This window comes from Scyliorhinus torazame, chromosome 6, assembly GCF_047496885.1.
Source record: "Scyliorhinus torazame isolate Kashiwa2021f chromosome 6, sScyTor2.1, whole genome shotgun sequence".
Classification (NCBI taxonomy): domain Eukaryota; kingdom Metazoa; phylum Chordata; class Chondrichthyes; order Carcharhiniformes; family Scyliorhinidae; genus Scyliorhinus; species Scyliorhinus torazame.
Genome location: NC_092712.1, coordinates 272,854,875 through 272,871,015, shown reverse-complemented (window position 1 = coordinate 272,871,015; position 16,141 = coordinate 272,854,875). Strand labels below are relative to the sequence as shown.

The following is a 16,141-nucleotide window of genomic DNA, read 5'->3' as shown; positions in this document are numbered from 1 at the left end:
AAGATTATCAGGCCCTGGAGATTTATCCGCCTTATTATCAGATCCCTTCTCTTTTTCAAAAGCTTTACGCCCTTTTAACAGAGAATACAATACAATTTTTCATTTCCACAATATAACACAGTCTTATTTGTTGGCAGTTCTTTCACATCTCGGTCTGTCATGTGTGAGGGTATGGTAATCGTACTCAGTTCAATAAGCATTGCACTGCTTACTTTCTTCTGTAAATTTCTTCTTCAAACTCTTATTCCCAGATTCAATTCTTCACTGGACTGTTTCGTATTTTCTAGTTGCCTTTTTACAGTGTTCAGCAGTGCCGGTGCCACCTACCAGCCCACGCTAACTCTGCTGAGCACCTTACGTTATATTGCATGCATACACATATCCTCACAACACTTAGCAGACATTGAGCTGAAGGCAGACCGCAAGGGGCATGTCTTCAGCTCATGACATCAAAAGAGGCTTTGCTGTAATTGCACCAGGCCAACAGCCTCCCTACTTACCTCACTGATGGAATGACTGCAGCCAGGGGAGCAAGTTCTCACTGCAAGCTATGAAAAAGGTAAGAATGTCATTTTAATGAGATTGGTGGTGATTTTACACTACGATTGTGGCAAAGATGTCAAGCACTTCACATTGATGTTAAATTATAGGGCAGGATTCTCTGTCCATTCACACCGGCGGGGTTCTCCATTCCCACTGCAGTGAATAAAGTTTTGGCTGAGTGCCAAATTCTCTGTTCTCGCTGGCAGCGGTAGCAGGGAATTCAGAACAGAGAATCCCAGCCTTGGTTTGTGCGTGGCCAGAATCTGGTCAGGATCTGACACGGGATGGGAACAAAATAAGAGTTCATGAAGCAAGGACTCGACTCCAGTTGGCTTCAACGTCAGTTTGCTCTTTTCAAACCAACATGTACACAAGTTATCAACAGTTCAAAGCTGAAATTGCTTTATTCCAACATCAATCTTAATAGTGTGAATGCAATGTCAAAGTATAATAGTTCAAAAAGATCTGTACAATATTTTTTCCATTATGAAAATTATGCACGGAGGAAAAATTGCAGATGATGCAAGACAAATAGCTTCAAAAGTTTTCATTTGGTAATCATCCCAATGGAAAAATATTCCTATTTGTAATGTGAAAACGAACAGATCACTTAAATTAGTGCTTTTAGTGCGATCTCACTGTATTTCTCTTATTGATTGCTATTAGGATGCAATCCCTCAGAAATTTGCACTTTTGCACATGTTCTGTTTATTGACATTTTATGTTTTAAAAGAAGGCAGCTCATAGATTTTCACTGTACTATTGTTTGGGTGTTAACATATTTCAGTTTTATTTAAAGTTGCTTTTGCAGTTATATTCTTTTCAAATAAGAACTGGTTTAATATGAAATTATACTCATCTACCAGTCACAAAATGCAAGTGCTCTCACACAGTTATTGCTTTTAGTTTACTGAGGTTTGCTAGATGATATAGAAGAGGGCAAGTCCCTACGTTTACATAATTCAAAATCAACCAGTATCCAACATGGCACAGCTCAACCCTTTGAGATCGTATAGAAGTCTGCACCAAACCACAGTTGTAAAATGAACCGTTGCCATCAATATGTTTATTTTAAACTAAATACAATCTTTCCTAGAGGCTCAGTCAACACAAGCCAGCTCTCCCAACAACCCCAAACCGCACCCAGGAATGAAAGCTGATCAAAGAAAAGGTGTAATACTCTTGGAACACCATCCACTGTCGAACAAACCAATTAGGAAAATGACCCCACCAAGTAGTTATACCATCCCTCCCTCAGCTCAAATGAATCCTGGGTGACAAGAGCAAATTCTATCAATCCACATCTCCCATATTGCATGCTATATCACCCACATATCAAATCGAAACATGGAATGGGTTTACAAAGTATTTACACAAATGAAAATGATCAGTCTTTGAGTTCAGATGATAAACAATCTATTTGACTAGATTGCCTTGTATCATAGTATAATGTATGAAGGTTTATGTGACATGATATACGAAAGGTAAACTATAAGGACACAGACACATCAGAACATCAAGCAGAGGGTGCATTATACAGGTCAGCAAATACTTCCGAAATTACAGGCTGGATCAGTAGGAAACAGAATGGGAGTTCCATTCTGCAAGAGTTTTTGTTCAGATCAACGCTATTTTACTCAAATTTGTTTTGACCTTCTGAAGGAAGGATGATACAATACCAAACATCAGTAAAAACAAAAAATCCACATACTCTGCACCATTGCCAGTATCAACATTTATATTGGCAATGTTCGAGACTCAATACATTTCTTTACTGCACCAAAACCTCCTTCAGATCAGGACATTTATTTCACATTATTAAAATGTCATTTTATCTGAAAATAAATCTGTTACAAATCCTGTAGGGTGACCAGATTAAGTTACTGGAGAGAACATCTGGAATATAAATATCCAGGAAGAAGTTTTTGGAAGATAGTTAATCTCCTTCATCCACACTGAAACTTATGGAACGCATTTTCCCACATTCTGTTCCTTCACAGCTCCCTTTTACATCTGCAATACATTTTCCCATTGCAGACACTATTCATGAAGGAATCAGGGTTTTTTCTGATCTCTAATTATTACAAAAATACATAGAATGATTTCAGCACAGATACTGAAGATTATTTCCACGTAAACATAAAAATAGGATACACTAACTCCATTGGCTTGACTGGTATAAACAGGCATGGGTTTCTTCAGGGTTTTTTGCCTGTTCTTATTTATCAGTGTTTAAAGACTTCCTGTTTCACAGCAATCTGATATATACATACATGTGGTGGTCCGATTCAGCATTTGTTAAGGTCATACTGAAATTTATAAAGTCACAGTGTTGTGCGTACCTGCCTAATAATAAGCGTTAATACAAAAACCTTATCCCATCTTACTGCAAGATAACAGCTGGCACCGACTGGTGCTGTTAAAACCATTGTGGTTGGGCAAAAAGTAGAGTAACCTTTCGTTGTACACTGATACATTGTTGCTGTGCATAGAAGCTGCACTATTTATAGCTCACTGATTAATGGGGGGGAAAAGAATGCAGAACACCCTCAGGATTGCACTTTTTCTTTTGCAAGGCTCCCGAAGGAAGCTTTAAACAGAGTAGTTACTGTGTGCAGAATACAGAATGGAGTTTGTGGACCCTTACAATGCTTTGCTATGCTGTGCAAATGTACTCACAGTTCCTGTTCATTGTGGCAGCATTTAAATCAGCAAGTTACAAACAGAAGTCTTGACAGAATGAAATACTACTGTTCTGTCATCATTTTGATTCTCGATCATTTACCTATTGGTGGTTGAACATACTGATGTGAAAAGTGGGTCTTGGTATTAAACAGACAAGAAGCCAGTTGCAGACAATACATCAAGTCAATCAAGATGCAAGCATTTAAGAATGTCAGCTAAATATTTCTCTAAGAGAATCTGGAACCGTGGATGTTTCTGCACAGATTTGGGTTAAAAAAAACATATTGAAGATCATGGCTCCCATTCCGAAAACAATTTCTTTGTTGGTAATCTGCATTTTGTATTTGTATTCCCTCGGTTGCCTGCTTCATACAACTTACTCAAGATGGTGATCAACAGGGGTTTGTTAAAGACCTACTGGATCTATGATTTATCTGGTTACATATGGTTGAAACAAGATGAAAGTTCACATGAATAAAGAGCTCACCACTTGGGCTGGAACTTGTTCCATTTTGGCAGCTGGAGTTCCTGGACGTGGGTAAAACTGATTGATGAACAGGCTCGGAAACTTGTACTCCCGAATTAGTTTCAGAGTTTCTTGGAAGTCCACTTCTGTCTCACCGGGAAAGCCACAGATAATGTCTGTGGCAATTGTAATCCCTGGCACCCTGAATGAAAAGATGAAAATTCAGATTAAATATTTATGTTTCTTTATATAATCTCCTGAAATGTTTGTTCACTGTTTCAGTTGTCCTGTGCACAAAGCACAGAATCCCTATTCAGTAGAGCTAATGTCAAAATACTCAATCAAACCTGCATACTTATATGACCCAGTCTGCTCAGGGCAATTACGCATCATTAAATCATTTGAACAAAATGCAGGAAATAGCAACACTTGGATGACGTATCTTGTAGGGTTGCCATCATTCGGAGTACGACTATCTTCCACATACCAATGGAAGTAAATCTATGGTATTTAGTAGATGATTGTCATTTTCGCATTCCTCCTTTTTCTCATATATGTTTTAAAACATCCAATCCTATTCATGCTAATTAACCGACAAATTTGAAATCCAAATGCCTAAACAATTCCCCCCCCCCCCCTCTTTTTTGGGATCGTTCATGGCATGAGAGTGTCGCTGGCAAAGACACTATTTGTCACCCATTCCTTTTATTTTAAACTCAGAGTACCCAATATTTTTTTTCCAATTAAGGGGCAATTTAGCATGGCCAATCCAGCTGCCCTGCACATCTTTGGGTTGTGGGCCAAAACCCACGCAAACACGGGGAGAATGTGCAAACTCCACACGGATAGTGACCCAGAGCTGGGACTGAACCTGGGACCTCGGCGCCGTGAGGCAGCAGTGCTACCCACTGTGCCACAATGCTGCCCTCTGTCACCCATTCCTAACTGACCTTGAGAAGGTGCTGATGAGCTGCCTCCTTGAAACACTGCTATCAATGTGGTGCAATGTTCGGCAGGGAGTTTCAAGATTCTAACCCAACAACAGTGAAGGAATAGTGATATGACAACATGCGAACAAGAAGCAGCAGTAGGCTATTTGGTCCCTCGAGCCTGCTCCACCATTTAATAAGAGCGTGGCTGATCTGATAGTAATGTCAAATCTGCATCCCGCCTACCTTTGATAACCTATCACCCGCCTGCTTACCAAGAATCTGTTCACCTCTGCCTTGAAAATTATCAATGGCTCTGCTTCCACCACCTTTTCAGAAAGAGTTCCCTCAGAGAAGATTTTTTGTCTCATCTCAATTTTAAATGGGCGACCTATTTTTTAAAAATAGCGGCTCCTAGTTCTAGATTCTCCCAATAAGTGGAAATATGCTCTCCACATCCACCCTGTCAATACGGATCTTGTATGTTTCAATCAAGTTGCCTCTTACTCTTCTAAACTCTAGTAGACACAAACCTAGCCTGTCAAACCTTTCTTCATAAGTCAACCTGCCCATTCCAGGTATTAGTCTGGTAAATCTTCTCTGATCTGATCCATCCATTCCTTAAATAAAGTGACCAATACTGTAAACAGTACTCCAGATGTGGTCTCACTAGCGCTCTGTATAACTGAAGCATAGCAACAAATAATAACATTCTATTAGCTTTCCTAATTACTTGCTGTACCTGCATAGTAGCCTTTTGTGATTCATGCACAAATCACCCAGATCCCCTCTGCATCTCAGAGCTCTGCAATCTCTCATCATTTAGGTAATGTGCTTCTTTTTTTATTCTTCTTGCCAAAATGGACAATTACACATTTTTCCAAATAATACTCCATTTGCCAGATCTTTGCCCACTCACTTAGCCTATCTAAATTTTTCTGTCGCTTCCTTATGCCCTCTTCACAAGTTACCTATCTTTGTGTCATAAATACATTTGGCAACCATCCTCTCCATGCCTTCGTCCAAGTTATTTATATAAATTATAAATTGTTGAGGCCCCAGCACCTATCCCTGTGGCACACCACTTGTTACACCTTGCCAACCGGAAAAAGACCCATTTATGCCTACTCTGTTTTCTGTCAGCCAGCCAATCATCTATGCATGCCAATATGTTACCATCACACCGTGAGCTTTTATTTTCCACAATAACCTTTGACGGGAACTCTAGCAAATGTTGTATCCACAGCATGTGTTACTTCCTCAAATAATTCCAAAAAGTTGGTTAAACATGATTTTTATTTCACAAAATCATGTTGACTCTGCCTGATTACTTTGAACTTATCCAAGTGTCCTGTGAAAACTTCTTTAATAATAGCTTCTAATATTCTCTCTATGACAGACATTTAGCTACCTGTTCTGTAGTTTCCTGCTTTATGTCTGCTTCCCTTTTTTAATAATGGAGTAACATTTTCTATGGGGGGGGGGGGGGTTGCCGTGACCAGAAGATCCCGCTAGTGAGAGTGGCCACAATGTCTCCACAAGACTGGTGCAGTAGTCATCCTACCAACACTGTGACTGTGACAGGTAGATTGGTGAAGGAAAGGTCAACTTGGTTTTTCACTTTCGTTGGTTTCCTCACTACCTGGCACAAGCCCAGTCTCCATTGTTCGGGTCTCGGTCAGCTCGGTCAATAGTCACTCAGTGTTGAACACTGAAACCCCCTCCCAGAGCATATTCTGTGCCCTTGCAACTCTCAGTGTTTCTTCGAAGTTGTGTTGCTCAGCTGAGGGAAGGCAGTCGGTGATAATAAGCAGGAGGTTTCCTTGCCCATGTTTTACATAATGCCATGGGACTTGATTAGGTCCAGAGTCAATGTCAAGGATTCCCAAGGCCACTCCATCCCGATCGTGCCATTGTGCCGCTACCTTTTGTTGATGGGACAGGGCATACGCAGAGTCTGGGGCATGATTTGGTAGTGTAACAATGACAGGTTGTTGCTCAACTCATCCACGGGAGAGCTCTTCCAATTCTGGCACAATATTACATAGCATAATGAATATAGAAAAATTGACTAAATGGAAAGATTTCATTGAGAGTCAGAGGGCCATCTCCTTTTATTCTTAATTGAATACAGCCCATGTCCTACAGATTACAAGAAGACTTTCAGAGAATGCCATCTGATCAGTGCCATGAACTTTCAATGGTAACACACTCAGAAACTATAGGTAAATCCCATTTTTACACAATACCAATTTACCGGAAATGCCAGTTTTATGGACAGGCTTGTGGACTTGTACTGGGTTGTGGTTGTTTGTCTCATTTCTGTAGCGGGTCAATTTATATCAATTATTGATCACCTTCAAACTCAGTCAGCACTGCAGTACTTGTGCCAATCTACTTCTTTCAAGAGACTGTCTGCCTAACCATGACAATTCTGGGTTATTCAGTCCTGCAGCACAGCCTCCAGGTATGGTCATATTGCTGATAGGGTGGATTAGGCTGAAGCGTTCCCTCGCGGAAACACTACCGGTTTTAAGGAACATTCTTTGTTACGGAATAAACTCGGCCCCGAGCCATTCCGTAAAAACAGGATTTACCTGTATATGGTATGTGAGACACCTGTCTCACAGGTGTTAGTTGTTTCTATTTTAGGGTCCTCAAATGTAACACTTTGGACTATATGGACAGGTAGGATGACAGGATTTCTGTTGTCGAACTCGATTTAGCAGCTGTCGATGCAATAATAAATGAACTTGAACATTAAATAGATTATGGAACAAAAAAAAACAAAAGCAGATTTGAAAAGAAAACTCAAGAAAATGTGAAATGGTTGTGTAAGAGGGAACAAATGGAGTGAAATTTATAAAAGGGGAGAAAATTGCAGGACTATGGGCAAGGGCAGTGATGTGGGAATCGTTTGAAGCTCTTTGAAAGAGCCATTGCATGCATGATGGGCCGAATGGCCTTCTTCTGTGCTTTGAGAGTTTATATGGCTCTGGGAATGCTACAAAACACATCTGAAAAAGATTTGAAGAAGTAATAACATATAGACTGCTCATGTAATCTCAAACTGCAGTTAAAAAAATAATTTACGTTGTATTGTAACATGAAAATATTCTGGCATGTTTACAGGTGAAACTCGAGTTAATTATGTAAAGCTGAGTAGATTCATTGTGAAGAGCTGAAGCGTTTCTGCCCGATCAATGAACAATGCGAGAAAACAAACTCAACAAGAACATAATCTACAAAGCTGTAAATCTTCCATGTTGAATTCAGAGCAGTGCAGTATATAAACTGAGCTGCATCATCGCCAGGTCAGTCATCTAATGACAGCAAATGAGGTCCAGGTCACGTCCCCAGAGACTGGGACATGCTGTTGAGACGCTCAGCCGTGGCCATCTCAGATATGCCTTGGACACCTCCACTCATGCTGCCGATGCAGTGCACCAGGCTCTCCACTGCGGTCGCCACGCTAGCAGTGCTGGCCTCGGTGCCATGCATTGCCGACGCCATCTTCTGCACCCGTAGCCTCTGGGACGCCTCCAATCGGCTATGGACTTGCTGGAGTGCTTCTGACATCCCCTGCTGAACATCTCCGCCGCACCCTAGAGTCGGCATCAGCTCTGGGTAAACCTGGTCGAGAGGTTCAGCATCTGACTGGGACCCAGCTGGGTCCTGGGATCCAGCAGACCTCCGACTGATGTCTCGTCTGGGCGTTTCTGCCCCCACCTGATGTGCATCAGTAACTGTGTGGTGCTCACCGGAATGTGCCCCAGAAGCCTACCCGTGACTGTCGCCCAGCAAGGTGTGCGTCTTTGCTGTGGTGGAGATTGGGGATGACAGCTGTGCGTGAATATGGTGGTGTCCTCAGAGCCCCCCCCCCCCACCTCCCCCCGAGGTGTTCTTATGCAAGGCAGGAGGGGGGACCACCCCGGATGGGCCGGCAGTCGGATGAGGATCGTACGGGAGAATGGACTAATGGTTAGTGGGAGGGATGGGTTGGTCTGCATGGTATTAACAACTCACGTGTGACAGGTCATCTGGGTGGGGGCCGGTAGAACCTCTGCTGTGCCATGCCAACCTCTACTTTGGTGACAGATAAGCCACCCACACAACCTCCAGGGCCTGTTCCTCGTAGGGTCTGAGGACTCTGATATTCAGCACCCCGCCGCCCATCTTAACCCTCTCCCGTTTATTGTGGGCCAACTTCTCCTGCGAGGCACAGAGGGGGGCATAGTGAGCTGCACCCGTCAGTTATTGTGGGGGTGTCGGGGTGTGTGGGGGTGAGGCTGCGTGGGCAGCACTGCTGGACATGAGTGGGCCAGGGCATGGAACGGTGCTGGGCGGGAGTGGTGCCAGGCGCATTCTCGGTGGGGTAGGGGGGTTGGGACCCGAACGGACAGTTGCTGCCACTTCCTCCCAGTGGCTGCCCTGTGGCTGACTCTCCGAGACGCTCGGGGGAACAGGGTATACCGTCTGGCCTCTACCGTGTCCTCCAGGTTGGCATCCCCGAATCGTGGGGCTGGTCTTCTCGGTGGCATGGCTGCGAGCTGTATGGGGTTTGCTCTGCAGGATCGGTTTAAGTGCTCCTCTCCCTTGTTAGCAGGGGTGGCGAATGCAGTCTCGGCGAAACCATCATCTGCGGCGTGGAGCATGTGGGCCTCGTGAAGTGGACTAGTTAACGTTTTATAGCGGTGACGGCCTCGCCGGTCCGAGCATACTTGTGGCAGTTCCCACATGCTATCAAACTTAGAAATGTTTTGGCTAAATTGCGCCCGTCTTCAGGAGAGTTTCTTATGTCAATATGTAGAAGGTCCAACAAGGAACAGCAGAGTGCTGGATCTAATTCTGGGGGAAAAAGTCAGACAGGTGTTCAAGGTGGCAGTGGGGGAGCATTTTAGTGACAGCGAAAACACACAGTATGATTTAAGTTTGTTATGGAAAAGGAAAAAACGCTTTTGGATTGGGGGAAGGCAGATTTTATCAGAATAAGGCAGGATCTGGCCTAAGTAAGGGAGGGGGGTGACCCTGGATGTCTAGGAATATTCAGGACTGGATAAGAAAGAAAAGCAAGGCTTTTAGCAGGTATGAGGGAGCAAATCAGCCGAGGCCTTAGTGTACAGAAAGTGCGGGGGGAATCTTAAGAAAGCAATTAGGAGAGGAAAGAGGGAACAAGAAAAAGCACTGGTGGGTAGGATTAGGGAAAATCCTAAAATATTCTCCAAATATATTAAGGGGAAGAGGATAACAACGAACGAAGAGGGCCCATTAGGGACCAGTGGGGCAAACTGTGCATGGAACCGGAGGACATTGATAGGTTGAAACGAGTACTTCACATCTGTATTCACTCGGGAAGAGGAGGATTTAGGTACAGAATTCGGGACAGGAACCGTGAGGCTCTTGAAGAGTTTGGCATAGGGAGTGAGGAGGTATAGGAGGTTTGGTAGGATTAAAAGTGGACAAATCCCCAGGTCTGTACTTATTGTACCCCAGGCTGTTGTGGGAGGCAGGGGAGGAAATTACAGGGGCTCTGACCCAGATTTCTAATGCTTCTCTGGTCACAGGGGAGGTGCCAGGGGATTGGAGAACAGCTACTGTGGTTCCACCTTTCAAGAAGGGTGGTAGAGATAAATCAGGGAATTACAGATCAGTGAGTCTCACATCAGTGGTATGGAAACTATTGGAGAAAATACTTAAGGAGAAAATTAATCTCCATTTTGAGAGGCAAGGTTTGATCAGGGATAGTGAGCTTGGCTTTCGTCAGAGGGAGGTCATGCTTAACGAATTTTAATTTTTCGAGGAGGCGATCAGATGTGTAGATGACGGTAATGCAGATAATGTACTTTATATGGATTTCAGAAAAGCCTTTGACAAGGTCCCACATGGAAGACTGATAAAGTAGTTAAAAGCACAAGGGATCCAGGGTAACTTGGCTCTGGTTATTTTCTTTAGAAGCTGAGGGGAGGCCAGATTGAGATGTATACGAGTATGAGGGGTCTGGACAGGATTGATAGAAAGCAGCTGTTCCCCTTAGTTGAAGGGTCAGTATCAAGGGGGCATAATTTTAAGGTGAGGGGTATAAGGTTTAGAGAAGATTTGAAGAAAATGTTTTCACCCAGATAGTGGTAGGAGTCTGGAATGCACTGCCTGGCAGGGTAGTAGAGGGTGGTAGTGGTAGGAGACAGAGGATGGCGATAGAAGGCTGTTAGTGTGATTGGAGGCTTCAGTGCTAGGCCCCTTATTGTTTGTGATATATATATATATAAAATATATAAATGAGAATTTGTGGGGGGGGCAATAAGTAAGTTTGCAGATGACACAAAGATTGCAGGGTGGTTAATAGTGAGGAAGAAGTCTTGGGTTACAGGAAGGTATAGACAGGTTTTTCAACTCGGCAAATCAGTGGTAGATGGAACTTAATCCTGCAACAAAGTGCGAGGTAATGTACTTTGGAAGGAGAAACAAGACAAGGGAGTACTCAATGAATGGCAGGATACTAAGAAGCTCAGGGGAACAGAGGGATCTTGAGGCGCTTCTCCACAGATCCCTGAAGGCGGCAGGACAGATTAATAGGGTAGTTAAGGCCTACGGGACACTTGCCTTTATCAGTTGAGGGATAAATTATGAGGCCTTTATCAGTTGGGGGATAGATTATAAGAGCAGGGTGGTTATGTTGAAGCTGAACAAAACTTTGTTTGGGCCACAGCTGGAGTACTGAGGCATGCCATGCGGTCTCTAGTCTACAGTCATGTGACCTGTGATGTGTTATATCTGTTGGATTAACACGGACTGCAACTCGATGCAGTATCACTTGAAAACAGGCTTCCAACGCTGTAGATGGTTCAACACTGCTTTATTGAACTTGCCGAGTAATGTACATAGTTCGCTGTGGGCCGACACTCTTATTAAGCTAAGCTTGCTAACCTTGGTCTGGCTTGCCCAGACTTGCTCTGTGCCATGTGTAGTAGGTGCTGACTGTACATTGCACCGACTGTTGCTCCAGCTATCACCAGTACGAAGAGGCCGAGCCTTCCTGCCTCGTGTGTTTTATACTGGTAATGTACCCTGTAGTGTCCCGCCTGGTGATTGGTTGTTCTGTATTCTGTGTGGTGATTGGTTCCTGTGTGTGTCCATCACTGCCTGTCTGTATCTCATTATGAACATGAGTGCATATTATAACAACCTGCAACTCCGATATAAAGGGAGACACATCTGGCCATCCTCAGAAGAAGATTGAGAGGGTAATAAGACATACATGTGAATGGTCAGTGCTAGGTGCAAGTTCCAGAGGAGTAGTTAGCAGACTCCATGATAATGTGCTCTGTTTCGGATTGCTATCTTACCACACGAGACTCAATACAAGATTCTGGTTTGGACAATTCGAAGTGTTTGGTGAGTTCCTTCATGAAGTACAAAGGGCCAAACACAACAAGGATGTTGCCTAAGATGGAGCATCTGAGATATGAAGAGAGGCTGGATTGGCTCTGGTTATTTTCTTTAGAAGCTGAGGGGAGGCCAGATTGAGATGTATACGAGTATGAGGGGTCTGGACAGGATTGATAGAAAGCAGCTGTTCCCCTTAGTTGAAGGGTCAGTATCAAGGGGGCATAATTTTAAGGTGAGGGGTATAAGGTTTAGAGAAGATTTGAAGAAAATGTTTTCACCCAGATAGTGGTAGGAGTCTGGAATGCACTGCCTGGCAGGGTAGTAGAGGGTGGAAACCTGGAGGCGAGCGGGTGGTGAAGATCAAGGAGAAATAGGAAGCGGAGTTGGGAGGGGAGATCAATTGGGGAGTATGGAGTGAGGCGCTGCATAGGGACCTCCTCTTGTGCAAGGATTAGCCTAATACAGTTTAAGGTGGTGCACAGGCTGCATATGACTCGGGCGAGAATGAGTGGGTTCTTTCATGGGGTAGCAGATGAGTGTGAGAGGCGTGGGCGGGGGCCAGCGAATCACACACACATGTTTTGGGGTTGCGAAAAATTGGGAAGGTTCTGAACGGGAGTGTTTGTGGACTTAGCCAGGATAGCGGAGGAGGTGGTGTACCCGGACCCTTTGCTGGTGATACTTGGGGTTTCAGAGAAGCCGGAGCTCATGGAGAGGTTGAAGGCTGATGTCTTGGCCTTCGCCTCTCCGATTGCACGGCGGCAAATTTTCTGGAGTGGCCGTCGGCATCGCCACCGGGGGTAGTGGCTTGGTTGGGTGACCTGTATGACTTCCTGCGATTAGAGAAGATAAAGTATGAGTTAAGGGTCTCTTCAGGGGGATTTGAGGAAAGGTGGGGGATGTGTGTGACCGTGTGTGAGGGGCTGTTCGTCACGGCGGGGGGGGGGGGGGGGGGGGTGCAGTGATAAAGGGGGAAAATCTGTACAGACTGTATAGTTGATTGTTGGGAAGTATGTTTCCCGGGGTGTTTATTCTCTGCAACCTGTTTTGATACATGTTTATAATAAAATACATTTAAAAGAGGGAGGAAACCTCACAACCTTTAAAAAGTATGTGGATGAGCACTTGAAATGTCATAACATCCAAGGCTATGGGCCAAGTGCTGGAAAGTGGGATTAATGTAGATTTAGTGTAGTTTTGTTGGTGTAGACCTGAAGGGCCTCTTCTGTACTGTATGACTCCATGATTATAATGACTGAAAATGTTCATGTCCTCTGGGATTTTCCTTTGTTACAGACTTAATTGTGTCTCATTTTTCATGGTGCTTCATTTTAATGGATTTTCCCATCCCCTATCTGTTAAATGATTGGTTTGTGGTACAGTCCACAAATAAGTAATGTATATTTAATGCAGAAGAAAGCATTTTGACCTTATATGGAATCTTCAAGTTGACATCTTGGATAAATGTGTACCAAGGTTAAGGAGTTAATGTCATGATTGTATGGTCACAATTACAGAGGATTTCCTGGTCCTATGTTTCAAACTGGAATGCATGTGTAACTCTGAAATATTGGATTCATTTGGCACTGTTCCAAAGTACATAGATTTTGACTGAACATCGGCAAAAGTGGAAACTTCTAATTTTCTATTCAAAAAACCTTGTTCATTCAAATTAAGGAGTGAATTACAGAAAAGCACCAGGCTTGTTTGGTCCCAAAAGTGACTGCTCAATGCATGTGTTTTTGTAGTTACAGCAACAGGTTTCCTTGTTGTAGCTTTTTTTACTTCTTCTTAACCTAGTTTTTTTGATTGCTGTATTTCAGACTATTCTTGTAAGTGGGCTTCAGCCCCCTCAGTCATCAATCATGTAGAGTTTCTCTTTGCAGTTTCCCTTGCATATTTGTAACGTTCCCATCAGTTAACTTCAGCTATTAGTCTTATCGCATGCCCTTACATTGTCCCTGCAAATCTTTGGAAGAATGGATATTAACACATTTACTTGGCATTTAACTTATTTATGAAAAGCTAAATGAAGCAGTGAAGAGCAGCAGCTATAACACAACTAATATTTTATATTTGTTGCTAAGCCTGAACATCTTTTTTAAAAGCTTCAGACAGATTTCCCAAGTTGATGAAGACAGGTTGGCAAATAGATTCAGATAGAGCAACAAGGACTCGAACAGATTTACATCACTGTCTATTAAAATTTAATTACAATGGGTGGGATTCTCCTCTACCCGGCGGGGCGGGGGGTCCCGGCGGGATGGAGTGGCGTGAACCACTCCGGTGTCGGGTCGCCCCAAAGGTGCGGATTTCTCCGCACATTTAGGGGCCAAGCCCTCACCTTTAGGGGCTAGGCCCGTGCTGGAGCGGCTGCTGACGTCATCCCCGCACATGTGCAGCGGGGGTCACCTACGCGTTGGCCATCGCGGAAACCTACACGGCCGACACGTAGTAAAAGAGTGCCCCCACGGCACAGGCCCGCCAGCGGGTGGGCCCCGATCGCAGGCCAGGCCACCGTGGGGGCACCCCCCGGGACCAGATCGCCCCGCACCCCCCCCCCCCCCCCAAGGACCCCGGAGCCCGCTCGCGCCGCCTGGTCACGCCGGTAAGGGAGGTGGTTTAATTCACGCCGGCGGAACTGGCATTACAACAGCGGGACTTCGGCCCAACGCGGGCCAGAGCATCACCGGGGGGGGGGGGGGGGGGGGGGGCGGCGCCGACTGGCGTGGCGCGATTCCCGCCCCCGCCGAATCTCCAGTGCCGGAGAATTCGCCGGGCAGCGGGGGTGGGATTCACGCCGGCCCCCCGGCGATTCTCCGACCCGGCGGGGGGGTCGGAGAATCCCGCCCAATGTTTCCAAGATATACATTACTGAATAAATCCTACAAGATATTTATATTTAAACTCAGTGAACTGCTTCCTCCCATGTACATTCAACACAAGCAAAATGACAAGATCTAAACAAACGCTTTAATGTGGGCTGAAATTTCTGTAAATGAAACTGGTTTATAACCTCTATGAATGCACCTAGCAATGTTCTCACAACTAGGTCCCACAACAATCCCAATATAACCAAATTCCTTCAAAATGCTGCAGCTCTAACTATGTCGAAAATGTAGAATATATACCTGGTTAAGATTAAACATGAGATTGATATTATGTATCTCTCTTCTCTGATTACCGTTGTAAAAATTCTTTGCAATTCTGGTTGTTTCAAGATTACTTTTTTGAAAAATAACGAGGTAAAAGACTAAATGCATGAATAGAATGCCATCGGCAATGGAATGTGGAGGTAAAGAGGAGGTAAAATTGTCCTCAAGAGATCAAACAAATCAGGAAGATTCTAGATCAATAAAAAATTGAATTCAATCCTTTAGATGTAGATGAAATATTATGGATCGAATGACACCACTCCACAATTTATGTTCTTAATTTCAGAAAGGTTTTCAGCAGAAAGCTGAAGCTATAATACGTCATTACTGCATTTACTGACAAAGTGAAGAGAGAGACATCTAGTTGTATTTAAGTGCAACACATTTTTTTCTAGAATGGGATGTACATTCAACCATCCAAACATCTTTCCAGCCATTCAGACACAGTTCAATATTGCCTGTTGCATGACAAGCAATAAACTGAACTGAAAAGCCAGCTAAATATATGGATGTTAGGGCAGCACGGTGGCGCAGTGGGTTAGCCTTGCTGCCTCACAGCGCCGAGGTCCCAGGTTCGATCCTGGCTCTGGGTCACTGTCCGCGTGGAGTTTGCACATTCTCCCCGTGTTTGCGTGGGTTTCACCCCCACAATCCAAAAATGTGCAGGTTAGGTAGATTGGCCACTCTAAATTGCCCCTTAGTTGGAAAAAATGAATTTGGGTACTCTAAATTTATTTTTAAAAAAATATGGATGTTTCAAAAAAACAAGAACATTGACAGAGATTGAACTACGATATAGCATTCCACTCCCTCTGATTTTATGGATTACAGGATTAAATTATGCAAAAGAACAGAAATGAATTTAGATAAATCAAAACCAATGTTCAAACCACTGAGAATTGATGTTGCCTTTGTCATTTTTTCAAAGATTTAAATATGCATAATTCCTTCCTATTTTGCTTCTGTGCTCAATGAAT

The 16,141-nt window shown here is 43.9% G+C and overlaps 1 protein-coding gene across 3 annotated transcripts in view; it reads right to left on the bottom strand.

The window, feature by feature from the left end:
* cdkal1 (CDK5 regulatory subunit associated protein 1-like 1) overlaps window positions 1–16,141 on the bottom strand; it is a 979,997-nt gene that overhangs the window by 226,479 nt on the left and 737,377 nt on the right. For all 3 annotated transcript variants that reach the window (XM_072509703.1, XM_072509704.1, XM_072509705.1), the window contains one exon: window positions 3,716–3,896. In XM_072509703.1, coding sequence (XP_072365804.1) covers window positions 3,716–3,896 — 181 coding nt within the window. The remainder of the gene's footprint in view (window positions 1–3,715; window positions 3,897–16,141) is intronic.